The following is a 26,112-nucleotide window of genomic DNA, read 5'->3' on the forward strand; positions in this document are numbered from 1 at the left end:
ACAGAATCCAAAGCAGGCTCCAGGCTCTGAGCTGTCACCACAGAGCCCAGTGAGGGGATCAAACTCACAAACCATGAGATCATGACCTGAGCCAAAGTCAGACGTTCAACTGAGCCACCCAGGCTCCCTTGCATCTGCTGTCTTGCTGGTCAAGAGAGAACTTTAGACTTAGAGTCTACAACACAATGTGACTGGCAACCTGACAAAATTTGTGTCACTCTCTTACAATAGGTCTCTACACCCCTGGGGTTTAGTTAAAAAAAAAAAGAAAGAAAGAAAGAAAACAAAAACACCTACAAGGAGCTTTTTCCACCAATTTACAATCTGAGATTAATACTCTGTCTTCCCAGCTGCATCAACAACTGTCAGATATCCAAAAGGAAACAGAGATACAAGTTGAACACGAGTTACCTGACAATATGAAATGCTTGAATCCAACCAACTGGTTCCATGGCCTCAATTTACATATTTGGATTACTGGAGCTCTTTGCTGGTCAATCTTTCTTGCATTTCTTGTAGCCCTGTGCATGATCTGCACCATAGTGGCTTGAAGACATCATGAACGACGACTGACTGCCCTCCTCAACTCCCACGAACAAAAAGATTCTTCACACAAAAGAGGGGATATGTGGGAAATCAAATAGCTATGTCCTGGGTTAGGAGATTATAGGGAATGCATTGCACAGGAGAACACTGCTTTCTGGCCTTGCTGATAACAGCTGGTCAATAGCTAGTTAATGCATATCTAGGGGTTGGGTCCTGCCTGTGCTTTTGAATTCCTGAGAGCATGTTAGCTATGCAATATCTTGTCTTGTTCTCCATCCTGCTTTCTGCATCTGCTCTTTTGTAGTTGTGGGAACACCTTGTTTTTCTGCATGCTTTATATATGTTCTTACAGCCCACCACCATACTGGGTGATGTTTCCCTATAATGTAAGAATATAATATATAATGCCTAATAAGTACAGGAGCTTGACAGTAGCTATGGGAGGCTTCCCTTAGCCTCCCTCTCACCTCTTGACTTGCATGGAATCTTGAGTAACACTTTCTGCTGCCCTTGGCTTTGCTGGACAAAGCTGAAAGCCAAACCTACAGCTCTTCTCTCTCTCTCTCTCTCTCTCTCTCTCTCTCTCTCTCTGCCTCAAAATAAATAAACTTTTTAAAAAGTGTTTCTTGATTTGTCTCTTTTTTTCCCCTTTGCTTGTTTGCTTTGTTTCTTAAATTCCACACAGGGTGAAATCATATGGTATTTGTCTTTCTCTGACAGACCTATTTCGCTTAGCATTATACTCTCTAGCTCCATCCATGGGGTTGTAAATGCAAGACTTTTTTTTATGGCTGAATAATATACCATTGTATGTGTGTGTGTGTGTGTGTGTGTGTGTGTGTGTGTATACACACACACACACACATGTACATGCACATACAGTATCTTCCTTATACATTCATCTGTCAATGGACACCTGGGCTGCTGCCATAATTTGGCTATTGTAAATAATGCTATCAACATAGGGGTGCATGTATCCTTTTGAATTAGTATTTTTGTAATGTTTGGGTAAATACCGAGTAGTATGATTACAGGATTGTAGGGTAGCTCTATTTTTAACTTTCTGAGGAACCTTTATACTCTTGTCCATGGCGGCTGTACCAGTTTGCATTCCCACCAACAGTGCAAGAGGGTTCCTTTTTTTCTGCATCCTTGCCCACACTTCTTCTAAGATACAGTATTTTTCCACCATGACCCCAAAGCACATATCAGTTGGCAGTAAATACATGTCTCATAGCTGATGAGAAAAAAATATTATACATAATTTTCTATGTACTTCTATATAAGTAAGTGCTGGAGGACAGATAGTATATTACAATGGTAAGTAATCCAAAACAAGCTTATCTGATGAATAATCTAAATAAATGAGAGTCCAGAATTGCAAAACAAATATAGCATTGAGAAAATGAAGAATTTACTAAAACAATGTTTACCAAATGAAATTTTATAAATATCTGTTATAATCTATATCCATGAATTATAAGTATTTTACAATATTAACAAGTGGCGCATGCCAGTTATATTGCATAAAACATGATGAAAGACCATCATCTGTAAATCATAATAAAGTATTCTAGGGGTACCTGGATGGCTCAGTCGGTTAAGCATCCAACTTCAGCTCAGGTCATGATTTCACAGTTTGTCAGTTTGAGCCCCAGATGAGGCTCTCTGCTGTCAGCACAGAGCCCACTTCAGATCTCTGTCCCCCTCTCTCTCTGCCCCCACCACCCAGCTCACACAGCACACTCTCTCTCCAAAATAAACATTTAAAAAAATATTCTAGTAACCCTTGATAAAATCAGTAGTAAATAATAAGTAGCCGTATTCTACAAAATTACACTCTGTGGAGTTCTAAACATTCCCCCTTAAAAATGAAAGATCTCTATTTTACAAAGACCACACAATATGAAAACTGGAAAATATGTTGAGGTCACAGACTTCTGAAATAACAGGTCAGGAAAATACATTATAAGGGAACTGCAGAAAGAAGTCTGAAGTCACAATTGTTATTTAATGCCTGCATTTATATAATAACTAATGGATAGAGCAATTCCCTATCTATGCAGTGCCCTTTAGTTTTCCAGTTCATTAGCCCCAAGTATATTTAATTCAGATTTATGCTCTGAAAAGTTATTAACTAAGGTCACAGACAAAAGGTTGAAAATTAATTGCAAAATGAAAATATACAGATATAATGCAAAAGGATATCTCAGGATAAACATGAAAGTTGAAATCTCTTATTAAACAAAAGTAATTGTCAGTCTACTATAGAACATGCAAAATTCAGTGCATCAAACAGCACTAATTTGTTTTTAAAAACTTGAGCTAGATTAGCAGCATTTTTCAAATAATGGCAGGAACTCACAAGGTTGATATGTACAAAGATGCCTGCTCTGTCTCTATAAAACCTAGTTCTAGAAGTCCTAGCCATAACACATACCACACACACACACACACACACACACAACACACACACCACAAAACCAAAACTTAAAATTGCCAAGAACTGATGAATGAATCCAGAAAAGTTGCAAGATATAAAACCAACATGCAAAAGTCAATTGTGTTGCTATACGTTATCCATGAGCAATCCAAAAGTCCATTGAGAAAACAATTTCATTTACAATAGCATCAAAAAGGATAAAATAAGTTTAATTTTAGCCTAGGAAGGGTATATTTGTATACTCTTAACTAAAAACACTGCAGAAAAAGTGAGAGAAGACACAAATAAATGCAAAGATACTCCAAGTTCATGCATTGGAAGACAATATTGTCAAGATGTCAATACTATCCAAAGCAATCAACAGATTCAGTGCAATCCCTAGTAAAATCTTTTCATGAAATACATAATCCCACCCTAAGATTCATAGGGTATCTCAAGGAACCTGCATAGCAAAAGCAAACTTAAAAAGAACCACGTTGAAGGTCTCACACTTCCTCATTTCAAAATTAATTAAACCTAATCAAAACAGTGTGGTACTGGCATAAAGACACAGAGACAAGTGAAATAGGATACAGACATCAGAAATACATTTTTGTGTATATAGTAAATGATGTTCCACAAGAGTATCAAGACCACTCGATGGAGGAAAGGCAGTCTGTTCAACAAAAGATGTTGAAGAAAACTGGATCTCCACGTGCAAAAGAAAAAAAATGTAGTTGGTCCGTTATTTTATACCATATACAAAAATTAGCTCAAAGTGGATCAGAGACCTAAACTATTCAGACATAAAACTAAAATTTCCAGAGGGACGGGTCTGGGATTTCCCTTGTCCCTCAAACACAGCTGTACTGAGGTCAGAACACTTAGCCCACCCAGGAAATCAGTCTGCAGAGTGACAGAAAAATCTCCATAGGTGGGCAGAGACAGCTTGGCAGGGCAGAGGTGTGTGTTTGCGAATTGCCATAGATAAATAGCGGACAGCATAGGCACAAGAGGGGAGGGGACTCCTTCTGTGGAAAGGCAAAAGGAAGAGAAAGAGATTCTGGGTAAGTGTGGCATTGTAGTTGGACAAGAGAAAAACCTTTCTGGAACACAAACAGGAACAAAAAATACGGAGAGAGCCAGTTTCTACTTTGCAAACAGCCTTAGGAGCTAAAGATCGGAGTTTCAGGGGTGCACGACTTTCTCTGGACCAGAGCGGTTGCTGTGTGCATGGGCCTAGTGGGGAGGGGAGCCAGCCCCAGGGAAGGGGTAGTGATCTCAGGCGCGCACTGGGAGACAACAGTCCCTTCCCTCCAGTACTGTAGGAAGACGGTTTATTGTCCCCTTGAATATAATGCGAAATATTGTTCCTTTTCATATTACTGACAAAAGGAATAACATAAACATCACAAAGAAAATACTTTGTGGATATCAGGATTACTGTTACGCGGTATCTCGTGACAAAAATGCAGAGTCATTCTATGTGCATTGCTATTATCCCATGATGGTTTCTGTTTGGGGCTCATGCTCTGGGCCAGCGGCTCCATGGTTTTCATCCTGCACAGCCACAAGCAGCGGGTCCAATACATTCGTAGGAACAATCTCTCCCCCAGATCCTCCCCTGAGAGCAGAGCCACCCGACGCATCCTTGTGCTGGCGTGCTTCTTCCTTTCTTTATGGATGCTGTTCCTCTATCTTCCACATGTGTTTGTCAGGTTTTTTTTTTTCTTTTTTTTTTTTTTGTCAGTTTTTAACAACCCCAGTCTGTGGCTGAGGAACACTTCTACACTACTCATTACGTGTTTTCCTACTCTCAGCCCCTACATCTTCATGAGCTATGACCCCAGAGTGTCACCCTCTACTTTGCCTGGATAAGGAAACAAAACCCCCAAAACTTACCGTAAATATGTAAGTTATATGCCTATTCACAGTGGTTATTTATTAACTCCTTTCAATGTGCAAGCACATTTATGAAATATTCACATTACAAGAGAGAGGGGTAAACAAGACAAACTGAGCTTCTCCTAAATAAACAACATCCAGAGCAATTATAAATGAAATGTGGTATAGTTATCAACATACAGTAGCGCCTCCTTATCCAAAGTCTCACTCTGCAGTTTGTGTTCCATGTGGTCAACGGCAGCCCACGAGCAGTCAATCCTCCTTCTGATTTATGGTCAGAAGCCCCATAGCAGCCTAGCGCTAAATCACAAGCCTACCTCATTCCTCTCACTTCATCTCATCACGTAGACATTTTATTGTCTCACATCATCATAAGAAGTGTGAGGACAGCACAGTATTTTGAGAGAGGGGGAGAGAGAGGGAGAGGGAGAGACCATATTGACAGTATTATTACAGTATATTGTTACAATTTTTTATTACTTATTGTTAATCTCTTACCATGCCTAACTCCTAAGTTAAACTATACCATAGATATGTGTAGAAAAAACATCGTATGTATAGGGTTCAGTACAATCTGCAATTTCAAGCACCCACTGGGTCTGGAACGTGTCCCGAGTGGATAAGGGAAGACTGTGATATATTTCTTTGTATAGATTGCCAGATAACTATTTTTTCCATCAAATAATATTGGATAATTGCGCATTCAGGGACATGGAAATAATTCTTACTCCAATAGCTGCAAACAGCTTTTTCTTTAAATTCTTTAAAAAAAAATTTTTTTTAAGCATTTATTCATTTTGGAGAGTGAGAGAGACAGAGTGTGAGCAGGGGAGGGGCAGAGAGGGAGACACAGAATCCGAAGTAGGCTCCAGACTCCGAGCTGTCAGCACAGAGCCCGACGCGGGGCTTGAACTCACGGACTGCGAGATCATGACCTGAGCTGAGCTGAAGTTGGATGCTCAACCGACTGAGCCACCCAGGCGCCCCTTTAAATTCTTTTTTATCTGATATTTATTTTACCATGCTGATTGATTAATTGGTTAGAGTTGTATGCAATGTATTTTTCTTTTTTCTGCTATAATCCTTATGTTTTAGCTCTATCTCTTAAAATATGTACAAGTGTATATAGAACAACGTTTGATTTTTCCAAGAACAATTCACCTTTTTACATTTGATATAATGATGCATATTTTTAAGATTTGCCTTACATATATGTTGTGGGCTCCCAATGACATGTTTTACTTTCTTATTCTAGCTTTACTTTTCTTGTGCTTTTTTTTTTTAATATTTATGAGAGAGAGAGAGAGAGAGAGAGAGAGAGAGAGAGAGAGAGAGAGAGAATGAATCCCAAGCAGGTTCACTGCTGTCAGCACAGAGCCCAATGTGGGGCTCAATTTCATGAACCATGAGATCCTGAACCAAGCCAAAATCAAATGCCAGCCATTAACTGACTGAGCCACCCAGACACCCCTCTTGTGTTAATTTTTAAGTTATTGTACAACTTATCTTTTTTCTTTAGAGGTTATAATATTCCCTATCTCTTTGTCTTTAACCCAGACATTCAACAGACTTTTAGGTTTATTTATTTGAAGTTTATTTATTTATTTTGAGAGAGAGAGATGGGGGAGAGGCAGAAAGAGAGGGAAAAAGAGGGAATCCCAAGCAGGCTCTGCACTGTCAGCACAGAGCCCAACGTGGGGTTCAAACCCATGAACCGGAAGATCATGACCTGAGCCAAAACAAAGAGTCAGACGTTTAACCGACTGAGCCACCCAGGCGCCCCCACAGCTTTCTTTTAAAAACTAACCACGGTGTAAAGTTATTGAATATCCTTAAACTCTACCTGGAAAACACAGAGACATTTCAAAACTAACATATTTGCATCTTCCCAGCTTTTGAACATTTCTTTGCAATGATAAGCCTTGTATCTCCCACCCAGAAGTTCATGCCTTCTGCCAGCATCCATGAAACTGACAGGTAACTTGTTGGTTGGCAAATGGGATAAAATGGAAAACTCTCCATGCTTCTTGACAGTTTTGCTAAGGGGAATGATAGAGGAGGGAGAGAGATTTTCTGGAAGAGAAAATGACAAGGCCCTTCGTGGGGCTGGTTAGGGGATGGGAGACAGTCTCCTGAAACAGGCAGCAAGTGCTCTTCACCGACGTGGGTCAAGTCGCAGAAGAGCCTCCACATCCTCTATGGTGAGGAGGCTGGCGGGTGAGCAGCAGGACAGAACCAAGCAGCCTGTAGGAGCTTTGTTTGTTTATTTACCACCTGGCAGGAGGGAAGGCAAAGCCCCCAAACTTGAGGTAAAACTTGGAGTGAATCAAAATACAGTAAAACCTTGGTTTGCGAGCATAATTCTTTCTGGAAACATGCTTATAATCCAAAGCAGTCGGATATCAAAGTAAATTTCTCCATAATAAACAATGGAAATATAGATGATTGGCTCCACAACCCCAAAATATTCATATAAAAATGAATACTGTCATAGAATACAAAATATTAAAGAAAATACAAAATATAAAGAAAAATAAACAAATTCACCTGCCCTTACCTTTGAAAACCTTTGTGACTGGTACAAAGGAGACAAGAAAGAGAAGGGTTACTGTGTAGGATGATTTTCACTATCACTAACGGGATCAATGCTATCTATTGGCTCAATGGAATCTTTTTCTGCATGGGGGCCATTGTATACACTTGCACGGATGTTCACTAAGTACAGTATTAATAAACTCTTGTCATACGTGGGGAATACACTTAAGAATTCCCTGAGCTTGCACCAGTGGGTTAACAAGGCTTAGGGAAGAAAGCCGCATCCACAAGATGAAAGTGCCAGAGCACGTGTAGAGGCGGAAAGCCACCGCAGCAGGATGAAAACAGCCAGGAGTAATCATTAAGTAAAACAAAGCATACAGCAGAAAGCCACTACAGGGCGAAAACACCCAGAGCTAATTAGCAAGAAAAAAATGCCTGGTTAACCCTGAGGTAGCAAGCTCTATTTGTCTTAGCCCCTAAAAAAGTTAAGAGACGCAGACACAGTGCCTGGTGTCTGCAGTAAAGGGCTGTCTGCTCGGCGCTGAGATTTTGATTTGTTTTGACCCTAACACCACATGCCTTCAAAACCCCTTTCCTCTCACACACACAACTTAATGATCACGGTTTCATTGTCTCTTTCTGCACGTCCATCATGTATGTAAACCTTCTGATCCTAATAAATATGGAGCAAAGACACTCAGGGATCCGGTCTCCTCCCAGACATTAGCCTCTCTCCTATTCAATTCTGCACCTGCTTTCTGGCTGGACAAGAGGGGACTCCAGACTCAAAGCCTGCAACAGTCATAAGTCGACTGGACATTTGGGCTCTTTCCATAATTTGGCTATTATTGATAGAGCTGCTATAAACATTGGGTTGCACGTGCCCCTTAGAATCTGTAGTTTTAGATCCTTTGGATAAATACCTAGTAGTGCAATTTCTGGACTGATTTCTTTTATAACCCAGAACCTCTGGCAAAAGGAGGGTTCCTCCACCTGAGGGCCCCCCTTGGGGCTTTGACTTTATGGGCTCCCTCTCAATACTACTAGCTACACTGCCTTCAGAAGTCAATTATTATCTTGCTACTTAGCTTTTACCAAAACTGATGCTGAACTAGAGAGGCTTTTTGGCTCCCCAACCTGAAATTCCCACTCTAAAGTAGGTCAACTTGAACTACATCACTAACAAGTTTGAAGGGTGCCCAAATCCTTGACAAATAGAAGCGTAATATTCAAGAACAAAACCAGAGTGCCCCAGGAACGTCTCAATAATATCGGAAACGACTGAGAGAGCTCTCTTTGGTGTAAATGATATGCCGCCTTCAGGCACAGGAAGGAGAGTCTTATGGAAACTTGCCATTACAACAACCTTCCCTCCTGAACACACAGTGACTTGCATTTCAGGGGTGAGGGGATCCATTCGTCTTGTTGCTGTTCAAGACAAGTCTGGCATAAAAGCACCCTTTGCTTCTTAAAACTGCCACCTACCGCCCTGAGTGGTCTGCCCCTTTCTTCAACTCTCCCTGTCCTCTGTACAGGGGCTTGTTTCAGATTTCACCATGGAAGATCCGGAGAAAGTTTCAAACTGAGAGCCGTTTACATCCAACCATTATATCTCAAAACAGAAACTCATGGATGGTTCTCCATGAAGCCCACCTGTCACTTCCTCGAAAGAGCACTTTCTTGACTGCCCTTTTGGAAGATGAGAAGTTAATGATGTGGGAAACAAAGGCAAATGAAAACTTTCCTTACAACTTACAACCTGGGAACAAGTCCTTGAGACAGGCAGAGTGACCTTCCGCTGGGAACTCAACTCCTCCATGAGGACACTTTGCTAAGGGCAAAGGCAATCTTAGCCTGGCCCCCCAGGATCCCAGAGGTCTCCTTTAATGTATCAAAATTCCTTTGGAAACTTCCCTTAGCTCTACCCCCAAAAGATAGAGGCTGGCAATCATACTCCAAGCTTATGGCCCCGTGTTTCACATTTGAGGGGTCTCATGACTCAGGTTTTACTACACAGTAATAAACGACCTTTTCCTGACAGTAGCTAGCCCCTCAAGGTCCTGGAAACCTCGTTTCCAAAATTCCTTAGAGACTTACTCTATCCCCAACCCCCTCCCAACCCGAAGGCAGTTCGCCAGTCACTCTTCACAGCCCCAGTGCAGCAATTCCTGCTACAGGTCCTGTCCCTGTGCTTTAATAAAACCACTTTTTTGTACCAAAGATGTCTCAAGAGTTTTTTCTGGGCTGGCGGCTCCAAACCCCAACACTTCAAACCCCACCAGTGACTTACAGGAAGCACCACTTGGAGTCTCACTTTATTGGGGGAACAACATGCATTTATTCACCAGAGTCTTTCTTACTGAGCATCTCCTCTGGGCTCACACGTGTGTTAGTCAAGGGGCACTGTGACCAGGGCTCTGTGACTGGAATCCCACATGTGTGTGCAACACCCAGGACTCATTCACATAAGTGATTGAATACTGGTGAATATAGATAAGGTGTCGCCTTCCTGAGTGTGGACCATGGTGGGTAAACCTAATGGAGGAGAGGGGAGTAGGAAGGGGATGCAGACCAGCGGTTCTGAAGGATCTTTGATCATCTGTTCACTTGTGCTCCTGTAGTTGGGTGGTTTTTAGCTAATGAATGTGGAGCTCATAAAGGGCCTCCAGGAATGGACAACCAAATACTGAAAGGGACTCACGTACTACAGATTCTATCCTGAAAGACAGAATCCTTTCAGCAAATGTTAAGCCCTTTGCTTCACTTTTTCTGTGTCCAGGTATCAGGATCAGAGAATATTTTTGAAAACTCCCCCCACCCCCAGTTGTTAATTACTGAGAAACAATTACAAGTTTGTAGTTATTTCCAAAGACTGTTGCAGTGTTTAGGAAAAACTCGTCCTTTCTCCCTGGAGGCAGACAGGATGTCCCATGGAGGGAGCAGGAAATATCTGTGGGACTGGGAATGAAACTCTGCTATCTTATCCTATTTTCTGATCCCCCGAGAAATTTTTCTACCCCAAAAAGAAGGGTTCCCCATTTTCAGAAACCTGGCCTGCAGCATCATTAAATTATGAGTAGAGATATTTAGCCAAAGTTCCTGGGAAGGATTTTCAAAGAGATACAAGTAAAAGGAAGAACACCATGACAATAATTTGCATTAGAAACCACCGGATGTTTTTGGTTTTTTTGGTTGTTGTTCACTATTAATTTGGAAGTGTAGGGGAGTTGGAAATTCTTTAGCATAATTTATAACATTGATCTCTCCCCCCAACCTCTAGTAGGGATATAAAGGACGAACAACATCCATCAGAAAAATATAAAACGATCTTTTACAAATAAAAGCACATGGATCAGATGAGTCAATGGGCAGATTCTAGAAGTCTGGGATAAGCCTGTGCTGCTTACTCATTTTAATGGCATTGGATGGTTACATTTTTCTGCACCTATTTTTTGCTGAATGTGCAGTAATCACCTGTGTTCGCTTTTTTAAATTAAGAAACATAAAAGGAGCTCAAATTAATTCTTTGGGGTTTTTTTCCTAAAAAATAAACATACAATTTGATGTCCACTATCTAGTACTCCCCATATTCAAGTCGGGGATTAGAGGCATAACTGTGGACAACGCTTACCGCACACACACGCCCAAATACAAATACATTTCTATATAAATGACAACACATGTAGATGCAAAAAATATATTCGGATACAGGCATATACCCTCACGTCTTCCTCTGTAACTCACGCAGACCATACTTACACATTCCCATTCACATTAATAAAGCCACACACATGCCATCAACTGTGTATCTTGATGATATGGTTCTATACGGGAAGGGGAGATATATTGTAAAGCATTGGCCCATGGGATTAATGGAGGCTGAGAAATCCCAAAACCTGGGGGCCTGGGCGGTTCAGGTTATAATCTCACAGTTCGTGAGTTCGAACCCCACATCTTTCTCGTTGCTGTCAGCGCAGAGCTGGCTTCAGATCCTCTGTCCCTCTCTCTCTGCACCTCCCCCACTTGTGCAGTCTCTCAAAAGTAAAAACAGTTAAAAAAACTAAAAAATTTTATTTTTGAGACAGAGAGAGACAGAGCATGAACGGGGGAAGGGCAGAGAGAGAGGGAGACACAGAATCTGAAACAGGCTCCAGGCTCTGAGCTGTCGGCACAGAGCCCGACACGGGGCTCGAACCCACGAACCGTGAGACCATGACCTGAGCTGAAGTCGGACACTTAACCGACTGAGCCACCCAGGTGCCCCAACATTAAAAGAATTTTTAATAAATATCCCCAAATTTGTCGTTGGTAATCTGGAGACGCTACCTCTCCAAGTCCAAATGCAAGAGAAAACCTGTGTCCTGGCTCAAAGGCACAGAGAACAGGTTTCCTTTACTCAACATACTTGTTCTGTTCAGGCCCTGGAGGAATTGGAGAAGGGAATCGGCTTTAATCTACAGATTCAAATGTCAATCTCATCACACACCTTCACAGACACACAGAATGATGTTTAACTCAACATGGGGACACCCCATGCACCGGGCAGGCTGACACATAAAACTGCCCATCACAGCACTTAACGCCACAGCCGTCCTGCCGCTCAGAGAGCTGTGTGGTCATGGGGCAGAGTGTGCAGAGAGGAGGCGGCTGGGTCCCGGGCGACTTCCTAAACACCTGTCACATCTGAACGGCAGCCCCTAGACATCCTATTACAGGAGATGGTAAACCTCCTACGGATCCGGTCACCATGTTCCAGCTGCTCTTCCTCCACAATCCTAACTGCCTGTGCTTCTGACCAACGGGTCATGGATCCAAGGTTCCAAACGCCACCCCCCACCCCCCTCGGGTTTGATGAACTTGCTAGAGCTACTGACAGAGCTCAGGAAAATAGCTCACACACTAGATTAGGTGTTCATTGTTAGAGCAGAGAACTCGGAACTAGTCAGACAGAAGAGATGCACAGGGCCAGGTGGGGGCACCGGGCCAGGTGGGGGCACCGGGCACGGCGCTCCCACGCCCTCTCCAGTGGGGAAGCTGCCCACGTCCCATCAGGATCCCCGTCCAACAAAGGCGAGCCCTTCCCCTGCCCCTTGAGGCACATGGGCCCAAAAGATCACGCACAGTTCCTCGAGAGGACGTTCTAATCACTCGTCCTGGCATCAGCAGTAGGAATAGGGGTGCGGGCTGGCAGCCCTGGGCCACGACGCGAGTGGGCTGTGGGGACAGCAGCAAGCAATTTCATGCCCCACAGCTCGCTCGCTCTCTCTCTCTCTCTCTCTCTCCTATGGCGAAGTGGCGTCTTCTTCCTACAGGAAGACTTCCCCCGGCTGTAATTTTTTATTTTTTTATTTTTTATTTTATTATTTTTTTTTAATGTTTATTTATTTTTGAGACAGAGAGAGACAGAGCATGAACGGGGGAGGGGCAGAGAGAGAGGGAGACACAGAATCCGAAGCAGGCTCTGACCCATCCGCCCAGAGCCCGACGCGGGGCTCGAACTCACGGACCGCGAGATCGTGACCTGGCTGAAGTCGGACGCCCAACCGACTGCGCCACCCAGGCGCCCCTGTAATTTTTTATTTGAGGCAGATTCTGCAAAAGTTGCCTCTGACAATGCTTGCCGGCCCTTCAGCTGCCTTTGTGGACAGATGGGGCCTGGAGTTTCATTCAATTGCTCCACCATCTATTTTTTTGTATGTGTTTGTTTGCCACAAAAGCCCTTACTGTTTCCTTACTGTTTATAAATAAAGAAAATAAGGAAAATGAAACCACTTATTTTCACTTTTTTTTTTTTAAGTTTAAGCATGTGTGGATCTAGGAAGATCCACAAGTTTTTGGCAGAAAAGATAGATAATAAATTCATAAAATGGAAAAGATAGTTACATGTACAAATAAATTCTTTTAAATAAAAAAAAGGGGGACAAATATCTCCTTTCAAAGGTATTCACTCCCGGGTTGGTCCAATCGACCAGCTGGGTAATAGAGGGAAAGCGTATCTAATGCCGGAGATTACACCATGAACACCAAATGCAAAGCAGGTGAGTCTTTGAGTCGAGATTTCCCTGTGAGTGTTTGTTAGTACTTGTCTCTAGATCACCTGCCTCAAACACACCCAGGACACTAACAAGAAACACAGGTTCCTGAATCAACATAGTGAGAATTTCTTTTGAGGATCCTGAATTTCCACTTATCAAAGCATCTGGTGATGGCTTCCAACTGCTCTTAGCTTTCTCCAACGTGCTGAGCAGGCCCGGGGACAGAGGAGCCTGGGGACTCACTGAGATTTGGAAGCTTATGTCTGTATCATGTTGTTATCCTGCAGTCCCTGATGGGAATCCTGGGAGTGTGATTTCGGTTTCCAAGAAACCCCATTGCAGCAACCTGGGTAGCCCCAAGGTGAAGAACCGGTGCTGATGCTGAGTCTTTTGATCTCCCCCTGTCTTTTCACGGGTTTGGGGCCCTCGACCAGGGGGCTACCTGGACAGTCCTATCACATTGCCTGTTAGGGACAGAGTCCTAGCAAGACAGAGAAGCTCTCCTGAGACACAATCTCACAGGGAATAACGGGACATCGGGTTTGCTCCCCCAGTGAAATCCCACTCTGCTGAAAATGTGAAAGTTGAATGGACATGGTGCCCCTTATGTCCAGGGGTTTTCACGTGGAGCTGGGAGGCCACTCAGGAGGCAGGTCTTATGCCTGTCCTCACCAGGTGGAACCAGGAACTTTGAATGAGGCCAACCCGCAAATATCTCCAGGACTGTGGATGAACACGCCTTTGAGTTCCTACAGTAACTGACTTTGGCTCGGCGAGAGCTTTAGCAACCAGTTACGTTCAAGCAGGATTGGATTTTTGCCGCCAATACCAATCAAAATTCTTTGTAAACAATGTATTCGTGCGTTCCCTTTTATCTTTAAAAGTCCCTGACTTGTCCCTTGTGAGACACTATGGGGGTTGCCACCCAAGTCTGTATCCCCTGCATTGTAATTCTTTGATCCTAGATTAATGCTTTTGCTTAATTATTGCCTCCTGGCAATTTTAGGTCATGAGAGCCATTTGCTGTTGTTGATTCAAGACAGAGCTTTCCCCAGAATTAAAAGAGAAGAGAGGTTAATGATGTGTTATCTTTGCCCTCTCCCTCCAGCTTCCTGGCCTTGGTTGCATGTTACAAATAACCACAGTGGGTTTAACACCCAAACACCCAACATCCACACGGATAAGGAAACAGTTTCTATCTCCTGCATCTCCACCAAGGTCACACAGAGCACTTCACTTGTGACATTTCTGGGCCCCACAGGTGGGCAGTTTTCCGAGACCAACAAGCAAGCCTCCGACACCAGCTGGGTGTCCAAGAATTCAGCTCAATTCTGCCACCATCTACCGGAGACAGCAGCAGGTTCCAGGGTGAGGGCCCAGCCCCAAAGGCCACCCTACACACACATACACACTTCGAATGCCTGTTATCACCCGGGCTTCAGAGCAATGGGCGACAGACCAGAGGTTCCAAGAACCCCTCCTTGAGTTTGATTAATTTGCTAGAGCAGCTCACAGAACTTAGGGAAACACTTACATTTATCACTCTATTAAAGAGCTGGGATGCGTCGCCCTCCTGGTATGGGTGTATGCGCCAGCCTGGAAGCTCTCCAAATGCTCCACCTTTAGGATTTTATGGAGGCTTCCTCACGTGAGCAAAATGGATCATTAACTCCATTTCTAGCTCCGCCCGATGGGGAGAAGGGAGCTGGGGGTGGGGCTGAAGGAAGGTGGTGGCTTGCTCTTTCTGGAGACCAGCCCCATCCAGGAGCCGACCCAGAGTCACCTATTAGCGCCTATTAGTGATAATGCTCTTATCACTCACCAGGATATTACAGGGACTTTAGGAGCCCTGTGTCAGGAACCTGGGGCAGGTTCCATATCCATATCCATATATATACATATATATATATATATGTGTGTGTGTGTGTGTGTGTGTGTGTGTGTGTATAGTCTATATACATACACATATTTTTCAAGTTTATTAATTTACTTGAAAGATCATGCTCACACAAGTGGGGAAGGGGCAGAGAGAGAGAGAGAGAGAGAGAGAGGGAGAGAGAATCCCAAACAGGCTCTAGGCTCATTGCACAGGCCAATGCGGGGCCCAAACCCACAACCGTGGGATCATGACCTGAGCTGAAATCAAGAATCAGCCACTTAACCACTGAGCCATCTCTACATATTTTTCTATTATCTCATGCCACATTTCAAATCCGACCCAGCAAATGAATATCCCCAGGAGTGAACCAGTCATTATGGTAGTTAAAACTTACCAGGTGATTCTGATGTGTCAATTCAGAACCATTCCATTTTCACTCTTCAACCTGCATTTGGAACGCCTGGGATTGTTACTGAGAAGCCCCAGATCCTGGTTCAGTAGGGCTAGCTTGTGCCTGAGAGTTTGTATTTCCTACAAGTTACAGGTCCTTGGACTAGACTGTGCATTCCCTTTTGTCTTTAAAAGTCCCCGACTTCTCCCTTGTGAGACACTATGGGGTTCACACCAAGGTCCTCATTACTCAGGTGAAATTGGATGAAGAAAAAGAAACTGACCTGAGGTGTAAGGAAAAATGACAAAAGTTGTAATACACGTTCCGTTTCAGACAATTTTATTCATATTGAAAGAAAGTAGTCAAACATAACATTGCAACCATTTTTAATAACAAAATGTGCAAGGTTAAAAGAACATTCCCATTTCCCCGAGGCAACGAGAATTTCCACTGAAATTCCTTCAAAGTCAAAATCTCGACAACCAGGAGAGGGCGCTCTTCCGGACGGTTCAGGCCTTCTCCACCATCACAGAGAGGCCTTTTCCCCAGTTACCCAAATACTAGTCATTTATCCACCCACACAGATGAATTAATAGCTTTCTACTCATGTTAGGGTACAACATAGCTTCCCCTTGTTGACTCAGTTTCTTAAATAACATCTGATTTACAAAGGACTACCCATGACAATTTCATACGCTCCATCCCCACCATGACTTAAGTGTACAAAATGTAAAGGTGATGTCTGTCCGGTGACCCACGGTGTCACCTGGAGCCCCAGCAGGTGCACGGGCACCACCGGCAGAAATGCCGACTCACGGGACACAGCTGTTCCTGCCTCTTTTCCCACCTTTCAGCCACTTCCAGGGTGGGACATTGGCCACACTCAGTCATTCTCAGCAGGGGAGGAGACCAGGAGGTCCTCTCAGTGGAACACCGGGATCCTGTCTCTCCAAGGCCTCTGAGATGGGAGGGCTCTGACCAGCGGGTGGAGATTCTCCGGAGGGAGACAGAACAGTGGAAAACCTGGAGCTCTGCCACGCCCTGTCCCATCTCATGTCCCATCCTCGCCCCTGCTGGCCTGGAACATGCCTGGGTGGTCGGGGTTAGGGGACAGCACAGGTCTGAACAGGGCTCAGACCAGGTGAGTCAGGTGGAGCCCGGCGTTCAAGACTGGGCATTAGGACTGGTATCTTCCCGGTCACTTGAGGCATCTGCTTGGATACTGGGGGGAAGCTGAGACCCGGACAACCCCCAGACCAGGTCACTGGACCCGCCTGGGAGGGGGTTAGAAGAAGTTGCATTTCGCTTTCTTTGGAGGGTTCTGGGAAGGCTGCGTGGGGACCTGGGGAGACCTCTTCCCCTGTGCCTGGATGCTGACTTTGGAGCTCTGGCCATGTGTTCCCGTGGCAGGCTGTGGGCGGGGCTTTGAGTCCACAGGAGGATGCTTGGCTTGTGCCAAGGTGACGCACAGGACCCGGGGCCAGTGTCTTCCTGGCCGACGGGGGAACATCACGGGAGGAAACCTGAGGCCAGCCGGCTGTGGACTTGGAAATGAGAGCCTGGTCCCGGCAGGAGCTCTTTTGATCTGCGCAGGGCAAGTCCGCCCCGCATCTTCGGGCTGGTTCACAAGCACGCACTTCAGGGGCTTTATAGAGGGGCCGAGTAGGGCAGGACGACCGCATGTCAGCTGTCCTAGCAGGTGGCTGACCCGTGGGGACAGGGCCCAGGACAGATGGCTTCGTATTGGTTTGGACGGGCAACGGCCTGGTGGGGCGCTGTGGGAGAAGGAACCTCATATTAGACACCTCAGGAGTCAGGACAAGTTGGGATTCTCTCTACGTCAGGGAGAAAAAAAGGAGCAACCCAATCTAAACACACAACGCATGCAACGCTAAGTGTCACCGAGAACGACGTGCTCGTAGTCACTGCACATTTGCAGAGACCTGCTCCTCAGAGGTGATGGAGGGAACCAATTACAAGGCCCATCTGGTTTTTGCTGCTTATCAGATATGACAATTGAAACTTCCCTTGTCTTTGTTGTTAAGATCCAGGGAACACACAATGTGCAGAGTATAAATGGCAACCATCCTCTGCAAGGGTAATTTGGGTATTTACAAACGTTTAAAAGAAGCCTCATCTTGGGCGCCTGGGTGGCTCAGTCCGTCAAGCGGCCAACTTCAGCTCAGGTCACGGTCTCCCGGTTCGTGGGTTCAAGCCCCGCCTTCGGCTCTGCACTTGTGGTGCAGAACCTGCTTGGGATTCTCTGTCTCTCGCTCTCTCTCTCTTTGCCCCTTCCCCACTCATGTTTGCTTTCTCTCTCTTTGTCTCAAAATAAATAAATAAGGAAATAAATAAATAACTTTTTTAAAAGTCTGAATTATGAAAAAGATAAAAATAAATAAAAGAGGCCTCGTCTTGACATAGGATCACAGAAGGCATCCGACAGAACCCCTCACCTGTGCACAGAAATGCCCCACCAGCGTTTGCTGGCTGACTTGCACAAAATCGGGAAAAAATACATTTTGAAAATAAAGAAGCTGGGATTTGAAAACTCTTAGGACGCCTGTGCGGCTCCTACAGCCCAGCCCGGAAGTGAACATGGCCCCGCACCCCCCCAGCAAGTCACTGATGGAGACAGAGCTCAGAAGCAGGAGCGAGCAAGACTCACCCGCAGGTGGGCGCCCGAGTCCGCGGGTTCCCTGCAGGCGCTCTGCGGCTTCCGCTGGGGTCTCCCGGGTAATTGCGGGGGCAGGTCTTTCTCTTTCCGCCCTTCTTGCCTGCGGAACAAGCCACGGGAACTGTCGGATGCCCCCGACCCCGGTCGCCACCACTGACCGGGAACCAAGAAGACCCCGGAGCCCAGTCGTCGGCCTGGTTTAGGGGCGACGGAGGCCCCGAAGCCCCTGTGGACTTTGCCAAGGCGGCTCCTTCCGGGACCTCAGCGCAGCCCCCGCTTCCAGGAAGCGTCCCCTTCCCCGCCGTGGCTTCGGCATGAAATACTCTCACTTAGACCCCATGCGCCTCTGCCGCGTGCAACACCCCAAGATCGATATTCCCGGCCCGACTCCTTGGAAATCCCGAGGACTCGAGGGAGCTCTGAGGTCAACCCCGGGCACCGCTTGCCTACTTCTCTCCTGGTCGGTGCCTGACACGGCTGCACGGGGACAGCAGGGGGAGGGCTCCCCGTCCTCGGGGCTCCGTTGCCCCAATCATTCTGACCGCGCGAGTCCTCACCTCTGTCCTGGTTCCTTCCCGCTGTCAGTCGTGTGGAAGGACCCTGGGGTATGGCAGTCCTGAGGCCTCCTGGGTTCCAGGTTTTCATTCTCACTGGAGCCCAAGGGCTGGGGGGCAAGGGCCCCACCCCAGCACTTCATGGGGCACCTTCTGCTGCTGGCCAGGTGCCCAAAGGCTCCACAGTTCTTGCACTTCACCTGTGGATGGAGGGAGAGGGTCCTCCGTGAGCCCGCGGAAATCAGGGCAGAAATGAAAGGTTAACGGGACAGGTATTTGGAGTTGAGTGGGGGGAAGGACATAGACCCAGGGCCCCTGGCCAGGAAATCCGAGAGGCTGTGGTCCCGCCCAGGGCCCATTTCACAGAAAGTGACCTGAGAGGAAGGAATTGCGTGGCTAAAGGTGATGACTATGAACTGGATTTGAGTGTGGCACAGCCACCAAGCTGAACGTGACGCTAAATAGGGAGTCAGTTCGCTCCTCAGAGGATCCGAATGGGCCCCTCTGCCAGCTGAGGCCCTCCCAAACCCGGCCAGCCTTGGATAAGCAAGAATCCCGGAGGACAGAGACACACCGGTTTCTGTTGAAACCCACTCTTTGGGGTCCATGCCGCTCCTCTGGTTCTTGACACGTCCACGCCTCCGCTTACCCTGGTATTCTCCTCTTCTGGTGGGGGATTCCTCTGCCCCACCGGTCCCTTCTGGAGCTGCTTCACGTTCTGAGTCATGGGGAGTCTTATGGGCCGCTGGTGTATGTAATGACGTGCCATCTGCCTCATGTCCTTGGGCCCCTGGTCATTCTTCCTCGGGGCCTGATTGTTGGATTTCCTATTCACAAGCAAAGGAAAAAAAAAAAAAAGATGTAGACACGGAGACAGAAGTCCCTCATGGCCTTTTACCTCCCTGCATGGAATGGGTGGGGGACTCGCTGATCACTGAGTGACCCCCCGGTGATGGGGTCTTCTCATGAACTGAGGTCCCATTGTGTGCCACTTTGCGACATGTTTTCCATCATTACGTACTCCCAGAGTAGGACACTGCCTGAGAAAAGGCCACTTGGAATAAACATGGTGAAATGAGATTGGCAGCCACGAATGTCTGCACAGGTCCTCCCCGAAAACCTCAGTGTCGCTCAGGCCTGTGTGCTGGGTTTTTGTCCAACTGCTTCCTCCAAGCTTAAAGCATTCACCTGTATTTATCAAAACCAATAAGCAGGCCAACACTATTGAGTTTTCCCCCCTACACATTTCCAGAAAACTCACAATTTTCATAGAACAACATCTTCCTGAGAAAACCTGCCATTTCCTCTGACAAAGGTTTGCAGAGATTTGATGTGACACTGATGAACACCTGTGAAATGTCGTACGTGACCCCCGTAACCACATGCCAGTTCTCAACAGAGGCATGCACAAGGTCACACGGGGACACGCAACCTGTGGACGCCTGTGCCAGCTCACATCCACCTGCAAGCTCACAGAGAAAAGCCTGTGCGACGGTGAGGGCCACGCAAGTCAGAAGCCCCTTCCTCACCCCCCCCTCCCTTGGTCTGAGCAGAAGCCTACAGCCCACACCTGCGCCCGGAGGGGCTTTTCCCCCAGGCTCTACCCACGTCACTCCCGCCATTTGTCCCACCTCTCCTCTTGGTCTTTGCGTCTTTGTGAAGCCGTGAGCCGGTCCACCGAAGGCTGACATTTCTTACTGGAGACACAGCGCGCACCTGGATCCTCTCCCGGCATCAGTGGGAACCGTAGCAGAACCTCCACGGCGGCATCAACGACCCATTTCTCTGTCATCGAGTCAATCTGACAGAGAGTAAAGAGGACCAAGATGCAATCGGTTCTGCACGGAGGAGGAAGCCTTGAGATATGAGAAGATAATAAACCGGCTCCCAGTTCTGTGAGTTCTTCAACTCAGTGTTAATCAGAGAGTAAAGGCTCCTTCCTCTGGTTCAACAGTGAGTTTGCCCACGACGTCCACGCGGGGGAGCCCGTGCTCAGGGAATGCTGGCGGTCCCAGGCGGGAACCGAGATTCCTCTACCCTGCCCTCTGATCACTGCGCTTCCCTGTAATTGGCCAGCTGGCAAATATCCACATCGCTAATCACGGGCTTTCACCCCGGTCACGGTCACGGGAGGGGAAGCTGCCTCAGCGCTAGACTGGGAGGCCACCTCCTTCCTCCACACGTCACCTGCCCAACCTCTCCCACACTTACATCTCTCTGCGGAATTCCAAGCTGCTTTAAGAACTCTTTCCCCTGTTCCATGGAAAGCCTGTTGGGGTCCATCGGGGTTGGTCAGGCCCAGGGACTCTGTTGCCCTGTGCGGGATAGAAAATGAAACCGCAGGGGCGCCTGGATGGCGCAGTCGGTTGAGCGTCCGACTTCAGCCACGTCGCGATCTCCCGGTCCGAGAGTTCGAGCCCCGCGTCGGGCTCTGGGCTGGTGGCTCGGAGCCTGGAGCCTGTTTCCGATTCTGCGTCTCCCTCTCTCTCTGCCCCTCCCCCGTTCATGCTCTGTCGCTCTCTGTCCCAAAAATAATAAATAAACGTTAAAAAAAAAAATGAAACCGCTGAACGCTGCACACCCCTGGACCCCCCCATGCGCAACGCAGCCAGCTCCTACCTCTCTGCCCACCATCTCCCCTTTCACCTTTTGTTCCAACTACACGTGCATATCCTTCTACTAGTAACATAGTACCAATGAATGAGAAATAAGATGATAAATTTTTTCTAAACTTCTCCACTAGACTTAACATGTTTTATATATACATGAAATGCAGATTCCATATTTAGAGACCTTATATAATACACCATAAAACGCTTGGGAAAAAGTGATCACATAATTGGTTTCAAAGAGAAAATTCAAAATGTAAGAAAACCAGATATTTTACATTCTCTAGTTCCCCTCTGGCATAACTGAACAAAATTAAATATAACTACATTATTTAACTTCTTTATCAGATGAACTATTTTCAAACTATGCAATATATTTCCAGCAATTTCTGAAATCAGATTCCTTAAAATCAAAAATGAAATTCAAATGGAAATTATAAAAAAGAGAAAAAAGAGAAAACAGTTTATGCCAAAACTTAGGAGCAGGGCAAAACGTGGTTTAGGGGTAAATTCCTTAGTCTAAACACGCATATTATATACAAACATAAAATTTATAGGAAGTTTTCATCTTAAGAAGTTGGAGCGGGAAAAAAAAAGAAATTGGAGCAAGGAAAACAAAAGATTACAAAAGGAAGAAAGAAATGAAATTGATGAATCAAAACCTAAATGGGATTAGGAGTGCTTGGCTGGCTCAGATGGTTGAGCTTGCAATTCTTGAAATTGAGGTGGTGAATTTAAGCCCCACGTTGGGTACAGAGTTTCCCATAAATAAATAAGCAAGTAAATAAAATCAAATGGGAAAATGGAGCGTATTCGGAAAATATATCTTCAAAAACAGCAATAGAATACATTATCACTGACTGTCATAATAAAAAGACAATAAAATTTATAATAGATTATATCAGGGGGAAAAAAAAGACCAGGGGCATGTGGGTGGCTCAGTCGATTAAACTTCCGACTCTTGACTTTGACTAAGGTCATGACCTCACAGTTGATGAGTTTGAGCCCCGAAATGGGCTCTGCACTGAGACTGTGGAGCCTGTTGAGATTCTCTTTCTCTCTCTCTCAAAATAAATACATAAACTTAAAAAAAAAAAAAAGACCATTTTCCCATAGAAACAGGAAGGAAAGGGGTCAGGGAATCTGTATCTAATCTCAGGGAAACGTATTTGAAAACCTAGAATAAAGTATCTGTTCCTTTTCAATTTTTATTTTATTTAAGTAAACTCTGTGTCCAACATGGGGCTGGAACACCTGACCCCCTTTTCACATTTTAAAAAAACGTTTATTTATTTTTGAGAGAAAGAGTACCAGCGCGGGAGGGGCAGAGAGAGGGGGACAGAGGATCTGAAGCAGACTCTGTGTTGACAGCAGCAAGCCCGATGCGGGGCACAAACTCATGAACTCTGAGATCCCTGAGATCGTGACCTCAGCCGAAGTCAGATGCTCAGCCGACTGAGCCACCCAGCCACCCCTATCCTTTTCACATTTCAAATGGCCAAATCTCAGTAAGGAGGAAGCCTTTCCCAAGTACAAATGAAGGTAGACTAATTCTTGCCTCTCCATTCGACTGGGAGCTTCATAGCTCAGGTACTGCTGTTTTATTTACAGGTTCAGGATCAGGGTTGCGAATTTCAAGCAGCTTTCAAACAAGTTCTCATGAATACACTGGCATAAAAGATAAATTACGAAATCACTCACAGTTTTAAAAACCCTGGGTCTGGGTGATCATTCTCTGCAATGATCTAAAAGTTAACATTTCCTTGGGGCTCCTGGTTAAGGGTCTGACTCTAGATTTCTGCTCAAGTCATGATCTCACGATTCTTCAGATTAAGCCCCAAGTCAGGCTCCTCACTGGCAGCACGAATCCTGCTTGGGATTATCTTTCTCCTTCTCTCTCTGACCCTCCCCTGCTCATGCTCTCTCTCCCTCTTGCTCCCTCCCTCTCTCTCTCTCTCTCAAAACTTTAAATAAACTTTAAAAATAAAAAAGGGCCATCTGGGAGGCTCAGTTAGTTCAACAACCGACTATGTTTGCGCTCAGGTCATGATCTCAGGGTTCTGGGATAAAGCCATGTCTGGCTCCTTGCTGAACATGAAACCTGCTTAAGATTCTCTCTCTCTCTCTCTCTCTCTGCCCCTCCCCCCAATCACTCTCTCTCTTTCTCTCTCTTAAATAAAATAAAATACAATAATAAAAGTTAACATTTGTCTAAAAATTAACATTTTTGAAATAGTTTTTTAATCAGGCTCTGTGCTAAAAATTCCATTAGTTAAGGGGCTCCTGGGTGGCTCGGTCGGTTGAGCGTCCGACTTCGGTTCAGGTCATGATCTCACAGCTCATGAGTTCCAGCCCTCTGTCTGGCTCTGTGCTGACAGCTCAGAGCTGGAGCCTGCTTCAGATTGTGTGTCTCCCTCTCTCTCTGCCCCTCCCCCACTCATGCTCTGTCTCTCTCTGTCTCAAAAATAAATAAACATTACAAAAAGTTTTTAAAAAATAAAAAAATTCAATTAGTTAAGGAATCCTTACTTCAACACCTAAAATGGCCCTCTCCCCTTATTTCCTCCTATTTCTGTGAGGGGTAAAGGGAGGCCCCAAACAGTCATGGAAACGAACCTGTGATTTTGTGTCTGTCAGTGGCCACTCAGATAACGTAGACGCTGGTCCAATACTACTGGACCCAGAAGGGTTTCCGGGATGACTGAGAAGGTCAGGTCTTCTGCTGGGCTTTTATACAGCTCAGGAATCCCAGGAAATCCCCTTCCACCAATAATCAGCTTAACCTAATTGAGTGTGAGCTCATCTTTGTGTGTGAGCTGGTTTTAGCCGGCTCACCCAGGATGGCAAAGGACGTTTTACTGGGAGAAATGTTTATTGAGTTATTGAGTGTTTACACCCTCAGCACTTTCATTGTATCTCATATGTCTGTGTCTGATACAATACACTATAATTTGGTCTTTGCCATTCCCAGGGATTTTTAAAAGATAAACCTATAACTAGGCAATTTTACCACTATACACAATGCTGAAAATGTTTACACACATGTTGCCAATGGGAGGGGTTGTGCCTGCATGGGGGCGGGGCTCTATCGGAGATCTCTGAACCTCTGCTCAGTATCGTCTGAGCCACAAATTGCCCCAAAGAAGAAAATCTCATTTTTAAAAAATAGTTACGCATATGCCAATGCACTGGCTGATCCCTTCTGCATCTTGCTGCAGATGGGATAAGGTTGGTCTCCCCAAGGCAAGGAGCTCATTGGCAGCCAGGGCTTCAAAAACCAAGGGGGAAGAATGGCTTTCTTTATGCCCGGAATCAGAGCCCCGCTCAGATGCAGAGAATGCCAGCATTCTCGGACTCCACGGCCAGGGCCAGGTTCCAGGATAGCGCAGGCGGGATGCTGCTCTCCGGTCCCCAGGGGACCTGCAAACCAGCAGGCCTGGCTGGGCTGGGAGGGAGAGGCTCTGCCACGGAAAGGGATCTCGGGAGGATTTGTTTATGAGGACGGAGGGGTGCAGAAGGAGATGGGCGGAGCTCAGCAGAATCCACAGGGAGGCATTTCGCTGGGTGGGGTCGGCATTCAGGTGGGTTTCTCCACCCACATGCTTCCTGACTCTCTCCTAGGACCGGGGAAAGGGAAGGCTCTTCTGCATTGCAGAGTCCTTCTGCCAGGGGATGCGGGGGCGACGTGGGGGTGGCTATACTGATGACCCATTTCTCAAAACGCAGGGGTGATGTCCAAGATAATCCCATCTGAAGGCGAAGCTCAGAGAATTAGGAGGAGAAAGAGAAGGGGGAGGAGGAGGGAGTGACTGGTTTCAGGTAAATGTCCCATCCTAGATGGATTAATGTGTTCTCCCTGCCTCTACAAACACCATATTCTTAGACCTTGAAAACATTGATTTCTCTACCTCTGCTGTTCCAGCCTAGTGAGTTTTTAAAACCACTTTGTTCCCTCGATTCTCATTCAAGTCAAGGTTGGCTCACTCGAAAAATAAAAACAGATTTTTTTGTGGTTTTATGTATTCTAATGTGAAAAGTATTTAGAATGGTTTCCAGTAAACGGAAAATGGTAAAATTCTTTGTTTTTGCTCTTCTCAAAACTACTTTACACCCTGTTATTTCTCTAAAATTTCTTGATTACAAAGTGCTTCATTAAACCTTTCCTCAGTATCTTCATTCCCTGTCGCTCAGAGTGTGAACCACAGATTGGCAGTATTCGCATCAGAGATCTTCCACAAATGGAGAAGCTTTGGTCCCACCCAGCATTTTTCTATAAAGTTCTGCTATTTAACATGGTCTCCAGGTAATCATTGAGTACATGAAAATTTGAAAAGTGCATTACTTTTTTTTGTAAGAAATATACCAGTAAGTTTATTTCAAATTAAAAAAAATTTTTTTAACGTTTATTTATTTTTGAGACACAGAGAGACAGAGCATGAAGGGGGGGAGGGTCAGAGAGAGAGGGAGACACAGAATCTGAAACAGACTCCAGGCTCTGAGCTGTCAGCACAGAGCCTGACATGGGGCTTGAACTCACGGACTGTGAGATCATGACC

General features: G+C 45.7%; 1 protein-coding gene and 1 pseudogene across 1 annotated transcript; one reads left to right on the top strand and one right to left on the bottom strand.

Annotated features, from left to right (window-relative positions):
• The window catches only part of LOC121018901 (uncharacterized), a 19,082-nt pseudogene extending 2,404 nt beyond the window's left edge, over positions 1-16,678 (top strand).
• Positions 16,223-21,230, bottom strand: LOC121018902 (protein FAM90A27P-like). Its single transcript, XM_040457951.1, has 6 exons — positions 21,159-21,230; positions 20,579-20,748; positions 19,597-19,774; positions 18,951-19,147; positions 18,385-18,717; positions 16,223-17,491 (listed from the first exon to the last, which is right to left on the bottom strand). Exons 1-6 carry the CDS (start codon positions 21,228-21,230, stop codon positions 17,002-17,004), a joined length of 1,440 nt encoding a protein of 479 aa, XP_040313885.1. The 3' UTR covers positions 16,223-17,001.
• Positions 21,231-26,112: the final 4,882 nt, after the last annotated feature.

This window comes from Herpailurus yagouaroundi, unplaced genomic scaffold (genome assembly GCF_014898765.1).
Source record: "Herpailurus yagouaroundi ecotype Mexico unplaced genomic scaffold, PumYag 220, whole genome shotgun sequence".
NCBI classification, from domain to species: Eukaryota; Metazoa; Chordata; class Mammalia; order Carnivora; family Felidae; genus Herpailurus; species Herpailurus yagouaroundi.

Coding starts and splice junctions, on each gene's coding strand:
- LOC121018902 (XM_040457951.1), bottom strand. CDS start 21,230: ATGGACCCCAACAGGCTTTCCATGGAACAGGGGAAAGAGTTCTTAAAG. Junction 20,749..21,158: donor TTGGAATTCCGCAGAGAGAT/GTAAGTGTGGGA, acceptor ACTCTCTGTCAG/ATTGACTCGATGACAGAGAA. Junction 17,492..18,384: donor ACTCGGGCGCCCACCTGCGG/GTGAGTCTTGCT, acceptor CTTCTCCCACAG/CGCCCCACCAGGCCGTTGCC.